This window comes from Saccoglossus kowalevskii, chromosome 2 (genome assembly GCF_978046115.1).
Source record: "Saccoglossus kowalevskii chromosome 2, keSacKowa6.1, whole genome shotgun sequence".
Lineage (NCBI taxonomy): Eukaryota > Metazoa > Hemichordata > Enteropneusta > Harrimaniidae > Saccoglossus > Saccoglossus kowalevskii.
In genome coordinates, this window is record NC_140642.1 from 45,627,350 (window position 1) to 45,640,886 (window position 13,537).

Here is a 13,537-nt window from a genome sequence, read left to right on the forward strand (position 1 = left end):
ATTAAACCTGATGGTCGTTGTACCCGGTGCTGTATACATTACGATCAGCACCAAGACATATGAGAAAAAGAACCAGCTAGGAGAAGCATGTATATACAGATCTAGTACATTTATGACTGCATACGACCAGGCAATATATTAACTTCGCAAAAAATGTCGTCAAACTGGGAACGGCTACGCTGTACATATTATGCAGCTTAACTTAGCTCGTGCTATTTAAAGTAGCAGATGGTAAAATGCTAGAATTACGCGGCAGTCCTCAGCCGAGTTTGTACAACGCAGGAAAAGACGGATTATTTATAAGGAACTCCATGAAAACTCTACTCAGTAATATAGATTTTGCTGTAACAAAACCCATATTTGAATTATACAAATTAACTGTAGGTAATTGGTTAGACTTCAACAACCAGAGCCATTCAATCGTTACACGGGATCGTTGACCTCTGGCCCAAGCAGGAGTAAACGACTGCAACAATTGTGAATTCGAAGAAATGGTATTGAGTCCGAGATAAATCATAATAATGTCGTTATTTTCATTTCGTTTATTTGAATATATCCTAGCAATGTTGCGTGCTCAGAAAAAAAGACGTCGAGGGAAATCAGTACAATGAATGAGCGCCTACCGCACTGAGCGAGATCTTCAGGAAATCAATATAAGTTGCGGAGCAGTTGCCTCCTGTCTATTTCAAGAATTGAGCTTGTTTATCAACTCTGTTTCTGTTGCCATGTGCCATATGACACTTCAACACTCAAGACAACTAGTCTGTTGGGACTAAAATACAAATAAATTATTTGACCCCCTTCTTCTGTTTCTGTTTCAATCACTGTGATTTGTTTGCGTTTAGACCAAAACGTTACGTGCATAGTTTGAGTATTGGGAGCCCCGGTAATTTGGATACGTATTAACAGAGTGACTGTAGTCATCACATATTCATGAGCTTTCATCTCTAGTTCCTCTTGTATTGTACTTGTTGGCAATGATGTCTGACACTGAAATGACACATTTCCCGAGAACCAGAATAAACTATAGATGGCGCTGTCGGAACTACCATGATAAAATCAGAAATAAATCTATCCGACGAGTATCACGGCTACCATCTTTGTATCTTTGTGTGTATATTTATGTATAATTGAGCGAATTAGCGAATACACATCAGTAAATTGACACTCTCTTCATCCCGGCAGTTGCCTCTCATATAATAAAACATAACACAGATAAAATAACCTGCGAATGTGTCCTTTAGTCTTAATTTTTTTCAGTCGTGAAAGATTGTACCAGGTTGGAGTGATCTTGGTTAAAAATTGTTTAAAAAGTTTAAACTTGTAATACGCAAATGTAAAAACAAAAGTTACTACTTGGTCACGTTTAACAATTATAAAATTAATAATTTGATCATTCTCGCATTCTCATTATTGCAAATTCTGCACTAATTTGCATTTTAGTCATTTTTATTGTTATCTTTTTTATTTTCAAAAAATAATAATAAACTTGTAAGCAAGTCTAGAAACATAGCTACATTGCAAATAACTATGACTACACATAGGTACAACAATTTGTACTAGAGAAGAGCATCGTATTCGAACTTCAGTATGTATATTGTCCTTGGAATAGCATATCTATGGGGGCCCGGGGTGGGGGGGGGGGGTGGGGGGGTGGTGTGTTACCTTCAAATTGTGTCAAACAGCGCCACCAAGTGTCAACCATCGAGGATTAATGGAATTACAGTTATATTACCATAATTGTACTCTCCTACTGACAATACTTGAAACGTCGACCAACATAGACGACAGTGTCCTGCAGCCGTTTTTAATTGGTCAATTTTTTCGATTTTATATTTATATAATTTTTAAGCAAACAGAACTATGTGTACCGGTATTTTCTACGGTCGAGTGGACTTGAAATTTGTTTGTCTATTTTGAAGTCGTGTGGTATAGTGATATTGTTTCGTACATCTATTTCTGAAATTGTGTAACTTTGCGTTATATATCTCTAGAATAATAATGTCAGTAATAATGTAATAGTAACATACTTCTTTTATAAAGTGGGGAATTTAATGAAGTAGCAAAAGTTGGATGTGACCAGATCATGCAACTTCTGGAGAAAATGGGATAAGTAATAAACGGAAATATATCCTTGTCCATATAATTTGATATCCGGTCCTGTTAGTCCAATACTCAAAGAAATGTATGCACGTGAGCTGACGACTCTTTAGTCTTAACATGTGTGTTCATCATCAGATCTAGGATGTTATGCACTGTACTACTCCAAGATTCTCAAAAGCTGAAGTTGGATTTCTTAATAAATTGAGTAGATGTTAGAAAAATTTGTCATTGCGAAGGTCTCCAGTCCCATGTAATAGTGCAGCACACACACAGCCAGTATGTTGACAATGTTACCTTGGAAAGACGCGTAATAGAAAATGATCCAATCATAAATACATATTTTAGTGAACCACAGTTAAAATATAACAGGCACAAATAAAATGAGAACACCCAATTTGAAAATGAAAGAAAGAAAGATACCAAATTGTAATTTGATGTTACCGGCAACATAGATTTGTTGTTTTGTTAAATATAATTCGAATTCTGGTTAACTATAGTTGAAATTACTAAACTTGAACGTTAAAAGCAAAAAAACAGAAATCTACTAGTATATAATCTATTAAGTATAGACTGGCTCAGTCGTGGTATTGTTTTTGTTTTATATTATATTTCAACAAAGAACGAGTTTTATGCAAATGTATTTTGCATCGAACCAAGATTTAAGAAAGAAATATATAGTTCTGTTTACCGGCACGCACTACAATATCCACGTTTATGGGCTGGTCGCCTACACAGTTATATACGCCATGAATGCCGATATTGAATGAGGTGTTCATTGTGTGAGGAATGGTTAAAATGTAATTATATCAAGCCTTCTGACGGATTCATTTTGTAAGGTATTCATTGTACATTGGATTGAGATCTTATTTCAAAACAAAAACAAATTCTATCATTAAATAACACCACTGAGTAATATTGGACTTTTAGAAACATTGTCTCTGAAACAATAGGAAAATTGTCATTGGTGGCAAAAGTGTGTAATATAAAATATTTACCGAAGAAGGTTTCACATACATAGATCATTTATTTGACAGAAGAGGTTAAGTTTGGAAATGGTTAAATTTTACAATTAAAGGTGTACCAGAACATGTGTGTATTAAGTGGTGGGGTATGCACTTATGTCCTGAACAATAAAAAACATTATATTGAACTGTTCATTGCCACTAGATGAAAAACATTTGGAGAAATTGTTTCCTTCCAGAATTGTTCAAAATACTATAACTTACCTGATATGACTGCAGTAAATCATAATGAAGGAATAAGAGGCATAAGTTGGTATTGAGTTATAATAATGGAAACATGAAACTTTTTTTAGATTGCTGTTCTGGTTACTTATTCTTAACTAAACTACCAATATGTGGCCACATTATTTGAGTTGGTTGCTCAACGAACATCATACCCAGAAAACATAGATGAACTTTGGTGACCTTGCCCTTTGTTATATGATATTATTCCTTTTGATAGATGTAAATATCTTACAAAAACATTGGTGCCTAATTTGTTTAATTATTTTAAGGGACATAATTTCCAGCTTTATTCAAAGTAATCCAGATATTTTAGTATAAAAACAAATGACTCATAGCAGAAAAAAAGTGCTGCATTTAGACGTGAATAGATTCATAAAACATGCAAGATAACAGAAAATCTTAGCTGGCTCTTGCCCAAGTATTTTGTACAGGTGTCTGTCAAAAATTAATGATTTACTGAGACAAATATGCACTGCCTTATTAATTGTGTGACTACTGTTTTATTTGAAAAGTAAAAACAAATGAACTCTATGAATAGATATCATGTTGCAAGCTCTGCTTTGTATGCAAATCAACTTAAATAGTTGGTTGCCACGGTGTCCAGTGGAGGGAGAAGTCAACAGTACTGTTGCTTTCTGAGAATCTACATCTTCAAACACTGCAATTTTGTTTTTGAAGTGTTTTTAAATTAGTATTATAAAGACTCTATCATTCTGTTCTAATAGCTGAAACATATTCCTGTGAATTTTCATTTGTCAAATGAACTGTTTGTCAAATACAGAATTCATAATTTGTTTCAAAATGTGGATGCAACGCTTTGCTTTTATGTATTTTTATATATTGTTTTTGATTTGATAACTTTGAACTAAACAGATTTTCTATTAGCTTCAGATCTTGATCAAAGTTTGGCAATGGTTGCCAACGATATTATCACAAGATAAATGATTTGCTTCATTGAACATATAGAACAATGAATATTTCCACTGAGATCTGTGACCTTTGAATGTGTATCACCAGTGATTAGTCAAGTAGAAATTTTAAAATTTTTGCATGATATTTTCATACTGGATATCTGTTGTTGATACTCTGGGAAGACTTTATACTGATAAATAAGGTGACCAAGTTTGATGAAGTTTGGAATAGAATTAGTGAAGTTGTTGTGCATACAATAATATACTTTTCCCTTCCATCTTTGATGGTACGGGCAAGGTAAAAATATTAACTTTGTCCCATTGAAAGTATATCCCTGATACTCCAAGAAGGGGCCAACACAGTTGTTTGAAAAAGTCAACAATACAGCTTTGGAGATGAAGAAAATATATTTGGTGCAACAAAGACATTCCTTCATCTCTATATATATTTATGAATGTCAATGGCAGTTGAATCAAACTAGCCAATCAACGAGCACAGTCCACAACGACGTCATTTTAAAACATTCCAATGTTATTCAATCAGCCAAAATAAACCTCTCGTTTTTAGTTTGGATTTGATAGCCAAAGCAGGATACCTCCCTTTTTAGGCGTAGTCCCAGAAAATGTCTGTTTATTGGTTGCCAAGTTGCATGGCAACCAATTGTTGACATGTCATCTGATAATCTATGTTTCAATGCACCACATTGGCGATCCTCATGATCTCTGAAAAACAGTAAAATTCTGAAACTAGTCAACTCAACAGATTTATCTGTAACCTACGAGATAACAGGTTGATTTTCTACTGTGAAAGCAGTAATAGAACCAAAATGTCTCTAGATTGGGCAGATATCTCCTATTCATTTGTTGATGACCATATTAACAATAAATTCAAACGTTTATTAAAACATGGCAATAGACCATATTGCATGTGACTTAAATTTCTAAGACAATCTAAGCAACACAGCCACAGTACAAGGCAGGTACCACTATATTGGTGGCTAAAATCTAGGGTAGTACACATTTGGTTAGATGCAAATGAATATATGCTATTTAGGAAGCACAATGTAATCCCAGTTTTGAAAGTTTAATACTCAAAGAAAAATGTTATTAAAACAGAATAAATTTATTTACAGCACCTGAACAGGTTTAATTAAAATCCAATTTTTGCAACATCTTAAATTGTTATGAAATTAGGTTAGCACCTATGTACCAAATTTAATTGAAATGCAGATAAGTTTGCTAATTTGCTAATGAGTACGTAGAAATTTAAATTCAAAACTACTTATGTTTATGTAGACAGAGACAGAGACAGAGAGAGAGAGACAGAGACAGAGAGACAGAGACAGAGACAGAGAGACAGAGACAGACAGAGACAGAGAGAGAAAGAGAGACAGAGAGAGAAAGAGAGAGACAGAGAGAGAAAGAGAGAGAGACAGAGACAGAGAGAGACAGACAGACAGAGAGAGAGACAGAGACAGAGACAGAGAGAGAGACAGACAGAGACAGAGACAGAGAGAGAGACAGAGAGAGACAGACAGAGAGAGACAGACAGACAGACAGAGACAGACAGACAGACAGAGAGACAGAGACAGAGAGACAGAGACAGAGAGAGAGAGACAGACAGAGAGAGAGACAGAGAGAGAGACAGAGAGAGAGACAGAGAGAGAGACAGAGAGAGAGACAGAGAGACAGACAGACAGACAGAGAGACAGACAGACAGACAGACAGACAGACAGACAGACAGACAGACAGACAGACAGACAGACAGACAGACAGACAGACAGACTAGAATCAAAAATAGTCCTTGTATACCATGGTATGTTTTATTGCTAAAAGAAGTATGTGAAAAATGGAAAACACTACACAGTACTAACGACCAAATACACTTATAATTTCTATAATCACACTACAAGAAAAAAATTCATGTAAAATATGTGAGCTTACGCTTTGTAATAAAAATATATCATATATCATGATCAAATCACGACATAAACAGCACTAGTAATAATGTCTAGTTAATTAACCATGATGCACTACTGAAATATACTTATGTGTGTGGCTATTATAAAAAGGAATTGTTCTAACATTGCTGCTTTAATAAAGTAAAAACAAAAGTAAAAAACAGTTGTGTAATGAACATTTCAGTTGTGAAAGACAATGAACTAAGAAACTGTTTTAGAACATTTTCTTCAGCTTTTGACATGAACAGACAAATTCACATCACACATTTATCACCCAGAACAGAGATTAACATGCAAAAAGTGTCTCAGATACCACAGCAAAGACTATTCAATTGTTTCCCAATTTCCCCAAGCTCTGTTGGGTTTATAAACTTTATAAGACAAGTTATAAGAGTGAAATTTTCACATCCAAAATATAAATATTATCAAGCCTCAGAGAAGTCCTGAGTTTTATATGCAGTACATACACAACCAGCAGGCAGTGTGTTAGACCAATGGACACACACACAACCAGTGTGTTAGACCAATGGACACACACACAACCAGTGTGTTAGACCAATGGACACACACACAACCAGTGTGTTAGACCAATGGACACACACACACACACAACCAGTGTGTTAGACCAAAGGACACACACCGCACAACCAGTGTGTTAGACCAATGGACACACACACAACCAGTGTGTTAGACCAATGGACACACACACAACCAGTGTGTTAGACCAATGGACACACACACAACCAGTGTGTTAGACCAATGGACACACACACACACAACCAGTGTGTTAGACCAAAGGACACACACCGCACAACCAGTGTGTTAGACCAATGGACACACACACACACAACCAGCGGGCAGTGTGTTAGACCAATGGACACACACACACACAACCAGCGGGCAGTGTGTTAGACCAATGGACACACACACACAACCAGTGTGTTAGACCAATGGACACACACACACACAACCAGCGGGCAGTGTGTTAGACCAATGGACACACACACACACAACCAGTGTGTTAGACCAATGGACACACACACACACAACCAGCGGGCAGTGTGTTAGACCAATGGACACACACACACAACCAGTGTGTTAGACCAATGGACACACACACACACAACCAGCGGGCAGTGTGTTAGACCAATGGACACACACACACAACCAGTGTGTTAGACCAATGGACACACACACACAACCAGCAGACAGTGTGTTAGACCAATGGACACACACGCACGCACACACACACACAACCAGCGGGCAGTGTGTTAGACCAATGGACACACACACACAACCAGTGTGTTAGACCAATGGACACACACACACACAACCAGCGGGCAGTGTGTTAGACCAATGGACACACACACACAACCAGTGTGTTAGACCAAAGGACACACACCGCACAACCAGCAGACAGTGTGTTAGACCAATGGACACATACACAACCAGTGTGTTAGACCAATGGACACACACACACACAACCAGCGGGCAGTGTGTTAGACCAATGGACACACACACACAACCAGTGTGTTAGACCAATGGACACACACACACAACCAGCAGACAGTGTGTTAGACCAATGGACACACACGCACGCACACACACACACAACCAGTGGGCAGTGTGTTAGACCATGGACACCCACACACACAACCAGTGTGTTAGACCAAAGGACACACACCGCACAACCAGCAGACAGTGTGTTAGACCAATGGACACATACACAACCAGCAGGCAGTGTTAGACCAATGGACACACACGCACGCACGCACGCACGCACGCACGCACACACACACACACAACCAGTGGGCAGTGTGTTTGACCAAAGGACACACACCGCACAACCAGCAAGCAGTGTCTTAGACCAATGGACACACTTAAACAGCAGGCAGTGTCTTAGACCAATGGACACACTTAAACAGCAGGCAGTGTGTTAGACCAATGGACACACGCAACCAGCAGGCAGTGTGTTAGACCAATGGACATACACACAACCAGCAGGCAGTGTGTTAGACCAATGGACACACGTAAACAGCAGGCAGTGTGTTAGACCAATGGACACACACAAACAACAGACAGTGTGTTAGACCAATGGACACACACAAACAGGAGGCAGTGTGTTAGACCAATGGACACATAAACAGCGGGCAGTGTGTTAGACCAATGGACACACACAAACAACAGACAGTGTGTTAGACCAATGGACACACACAAACAAGAGGCAGTGTGTTAGACCAATGGACACACACAAACAGCAGGCAGTGTGTTAGACCAATGGACACACAAACAGCAGGCAGTGTGTTAGACCAATGGACACACACAAACAGGAGGCAGTGTGTTAGACCAATGGACACACACAAACAGGCAGTGTGTTAGAGCAATGGACACACACACAAACAACAGACAGTGTGTTAGACCAATGGACACACATAAACAGCAGGCAGTGTGTTAGACCAATGGACACACAACCAGCAGGCAGTGTGTTAGACCAATGGACACACACACAAACAACAGACAGTGTGTTAGACCAATGGACACACATAAAGAGCAGGCAGTGTGTTAGACCAATGGACACACATAAACAGCAGGCAGTGTGTTAGACCAATGGACACACACACACACACAACCAGCAGGCAGTGTGTTAGACCAATGGACACACATAAACAGCGGGCAGTGTGTTAGACCAATGGACACACGCACAACCAGCAGGCAGTGTGTTAGACCAATGGACACACACAAACAACAGACAGTGTGTTAGACCAATGGACACACACACACACACAACCAGCAGGCAGTGTGTTAGACCAATGGACACACATAAACAACAGGCAGTGTGTTGGACCAATGGACACACATAAACAGCGGGCAGTGTGTTAGACCAATGGACACACGCACAACCAGCAGGCAGTGTGTTAGACCAATGGACACACACAAACAACAGACAGTGTGATAGACCAATGGACACACACAAACAACAGACAGTGTGTTAGACCAATGAACACACACAAACAGCAGGCAGTGTGTTAGACCAATGGACACACACAAACAGCAGACAGTGTGATAGACCAATGGACACACATAAACAGCAGGCAGTGTGTTAGACCAATGGACACACATAAACAGCGGGCAGTGTGTTAGACCAATGGACACACATAAACAACAGACAGTGTATTAGACCAATGTACACACATAAACAGCACGCAGTGTGTTAGACCAATGGACACACATAAACAGCGGGCAGTGTGTTAGACCAATGGACACACACACAAACAACAGACAGTGTATTAGACCAATGGACACACATAAACAGCGGGCAGTGTGTTAGACCAATGGACACACGCACAACCAGCAGGCAGTGTGTTAGACCAATGGACACACACAAACAACAGACAGTGTGATAGACCAATGGACACACACAAACAACAGACAGTGTGATAGACCAATGGACACACACAAACAACAGACAGTGTGTTAGACCAATGGACACACACAAACAGCAGGCAGTGTGTTAGACCAATGGACACACATAAACAGCGGGCAGTGTATTAGACCAATGGACACACATAAACAGCACGCAGTGTGTTAGACCAATGGACACACATAAACAGCGGGCAGTGTGTTAGACCAATGGACACACACACAAACAACAGACAGTGTATTAGACCAATGGACACACATAAACAGCGGGCAGTGTGTTAGACCAATGGACACACATAAACAACAGGCAGTGTGTTAGACCAATGGACACACACACAAACAACAGACAGTGTATTAGACCAATGGACACACACAACCAGCGGGCAGTGTGTTAGACCAATGGACACACACACATAAACAGCAGGCAGTGTGTTAGACCAATGGACACACATAAACAGCGGGCAGTGTGTTAGACCAATGGACACACATAAACAACAGACAGTGTATTAGACCAATGGACACACATAAACAGCACGCAGTGTGTTAGACCAATGGACACACATAAACAGCAGGCAGTGTGTTAGACCAATGGACACACACACAAACAACAGACAGTGTATTAGACCAATGGACACACATAAACAGCGGGCAGTGTGTTAGACCAATGGACACACGCACAAACAGCAGGCAGTGTGTTAGACCAATGGACACGCACAACCAGCAGGCAGTGTGTTAGACCAATGGACACACACAAACAGCAGGCAGTGTGTTAGACCAATGGACACACACAAACAGCGGGCAGTGTGTTAGACCAATGGACACACATAAACAGCAGGCAGTGTGTTAGACCAATGGACACACACACAAACAACAGACAGTGTATTAGACCAATGGACACACACAACCAGCGGGCAGTGTGTTAGACTAATGGACACACATAAACAGCGGGCAGTGTGTTAGACCAATGGACACACATAAACAGCGGGCAGTGTGTTAGACCAATGGACATACACACAAACAACAGACAGTGTGTTAGACCAATGGACACACATAAACAGCGGGCAGTGTGTTAGACCAATGGACACACGCACAAACAGCAGGCAGTGTGTTAGACCAATGGACACACACACAAACAACAGACAGTGTATTAGACCAATGGACACACACAACCAGCGGGCAGTGTGTTAGACCAATGGACACACACACACAAACAACAGACAGTGTATTAGACCAATGGACACACATAAACAGCGGGCAGTGTGTTAGACCAATGGACACACACACAAACAACAGACAGTGTGTTAGACCAATGGACACACATAAACAGCGGGCAGTGTGTTAGACCAATGGACACACGCACAAACAGCAGGCAGTGTGTTAGACCAATGGACACACACACAAACAACAGACAGTGTATTAGACCAATGGACACACATAAACAGCGGGCAGTGTGTTAGACCAATGGACATACACACAAACAACAGACAGTGTATTAGACCAATGGACACACACAACCAGCGGGCAGTGTGTTAGACCAATGGACACACACACATAAACAGCAGGCAGTGTGTTAGACCAATGGACACACATAAACAGCGGGCAGTGTGTTAGACCAATGGACACACACACAAACAACAGACAGTGTATTAGACCAATGGACACACATAAACAGCGGGCAGTGTGTTAGACCAATGGACACACACACAAACAACAGACAGTGTATTAGACCAATGGACACACACAACCAGCGGGCAGTGTGTTAGACCAATGGACACACACATAAACAGCACGCAGTGTGTTAGACCAATGGACACACATAAACAGCGGGCAGTGTGTTAGACCAATGGACACACACATAAACAGCGGGCAGTGTGTTAGACCAATGGACACACATAAACAGCAGGCAGTGTGTTAGACCAATGGACATACACACAAACAACAGACAGTGTGTTAGACCAATGGACACACATAAACAGCGGGCAGTGTGTTAGACCAATGGACACACGCACAAACAGCAGGCAGTGTGTTAGACCAATGGACACACATAAACAGCGGGCAGTGTGTTAAACCAATGGACACACACACGCACGCAACCAGCAAGCAGTGTGTTAGACCAACACACACACACACACACACACACACACACACAGACAGACACACACACACACAGACAGACAGACACACACACACGCACGCAACCGCGCAACCAGCAAGCAGTGTTAGACCAATGGACACACACACACATGCAGCCAGCGTGTTAGACCAATAGACATACGCGCAACCAGCAAGCAGTGTGTCAGACCAATGGACACACACAACCAGGAGGCAGTGTGTTTGACCAATGGACACGCACGCACACACACACGCAACCAGTGTGTTAGACCAATGGACACACACACAACTAGCGGGCAGTGTTAGACCAATGGACACACGCACGCACACACACCCACCCAGTAAGCAGTGTGTTAGACCAATGGACACAACCAGCCGGCAGTGTGTTAGACCAATGGACACACGCCCGCACGCAACCAGTGTGTTAAACCAATGGACACACACACACACAACCAGCAAGCAGTGTGATATTTTATTATTTATATTTGACAACAATTATTTTTAACCAAGTTGGTCTTTGTTTGGTTGGCTTCTATATCTATGAATGAAATAAATACGTATCTCAGGACACAAACATACATACACAAATTTATTTATTTTAATCCTAAGCTAAAAATTCACGAATAGTGTTCTTTGTTGATGGGATACAACATTATTATCATCATTTCTATTCATTTTTCTTTTCTTCAGCTGACTTTGGTTCATTGTTCAGTTCTTCAATTGCTTTACATGGATCACCATTACGGACAGTTTCTCCATTTTCACCCTCTCCAAGTCCGTGCATCACACCAGATGTACCAAATTCATTCAAACGTTTCAGATCAACTGGATAAATGTATCGCTGATACAGATATATTAGAAATATAATATCTGTAAAAAATAAAAATAAAAAATGTTATCCATCCATCTAGTATAATGGTCAATATTATATGTGTGTTGTCATCCATCCATCCAGTATAATGGTCAATAGTATGTCTGTTGTCATCCATCCATCCAGTATATTGGTCAATAGTATGTGTGTGTTTTCATCCATCCATCCAGTATAATGGTCATAGTATGTGTGTTGTCATCCATCCATCCAGTATAATGGACAATAGTATGTGTGTGTTGTCATCCATATATCCATCAATCCAGTATAATGGACAATAGTATGTGTGTGTTGTCACCCATCCATCCATCCATCCAGTATAATGGACAATAGTATGTGTGTGTTGTCACCCATCCATCCATCCATCCATCCAGTATAATGGACAATAGTATGTGTGTGTTGTCACCCATCCATCAATCCAGTATAATGGACAATAGTATGTGTGTGTTGTCACCCATCCATCCATCCATCCAGTATAATGGACAATAGTATGTGTGTGTTGTCACCCATCCATCCATCCATCCATCCAGTATAATGGACAATAGTATGTGTGTGTTGTCACCCATCCATCCATCCAGTATACCATCCATCCAGTATAATGGTCAATAGTATGTGTGTGTTGTCATAAATCCAACCATCCATCCATCCATCCATCCATCCATCCAGTATAATGGACAATAGTATGTGTGTGTTGTCATCCATCAATCCAGTATAATGGACAATAGTATGTGTGTGTTGACATCCATCCATCCATCAATCCAGTATAATGGTCAATAGTTTGTTTGTATGTGTTGTCATCCATCCATCCAGTATAATGGTCAATAGTATGTGTGTGTTGTCATCCATCAATCCAGTATAATGGACAATAGTACGTGTGTGTTGTCATACATCCATTCAGTATAATGGTCAATAGTA

At 40.3% G+C, this 13,537-nt stretch overlaps 1 protein-coding gene across 1 annotated transcript in view; it reads right to left on the bottom strand.

Moving 5' to 3' along the window:
* Positions 1-12,330: 12,330 nt before the first annotated feature.
* Positions 12,331-13,537, bottom strand: part of LOC102801978 (putative lipid scramblase CLPTM1) — a 42,715-nt gene continuing 41,508 nt past the window's right edge. The window contains exon 14 of the mRNA XM_085495800.1: positions 12,331-12,624. Coding sequence (XP_085351926.1) covers positions 12,422-12,624 — 203 coding nt within the window. The 3' untranslated portion in view covers positions 12,331-12,421. The remainder of the gene's footprint in view (positions 12,625-13,537) is intronic.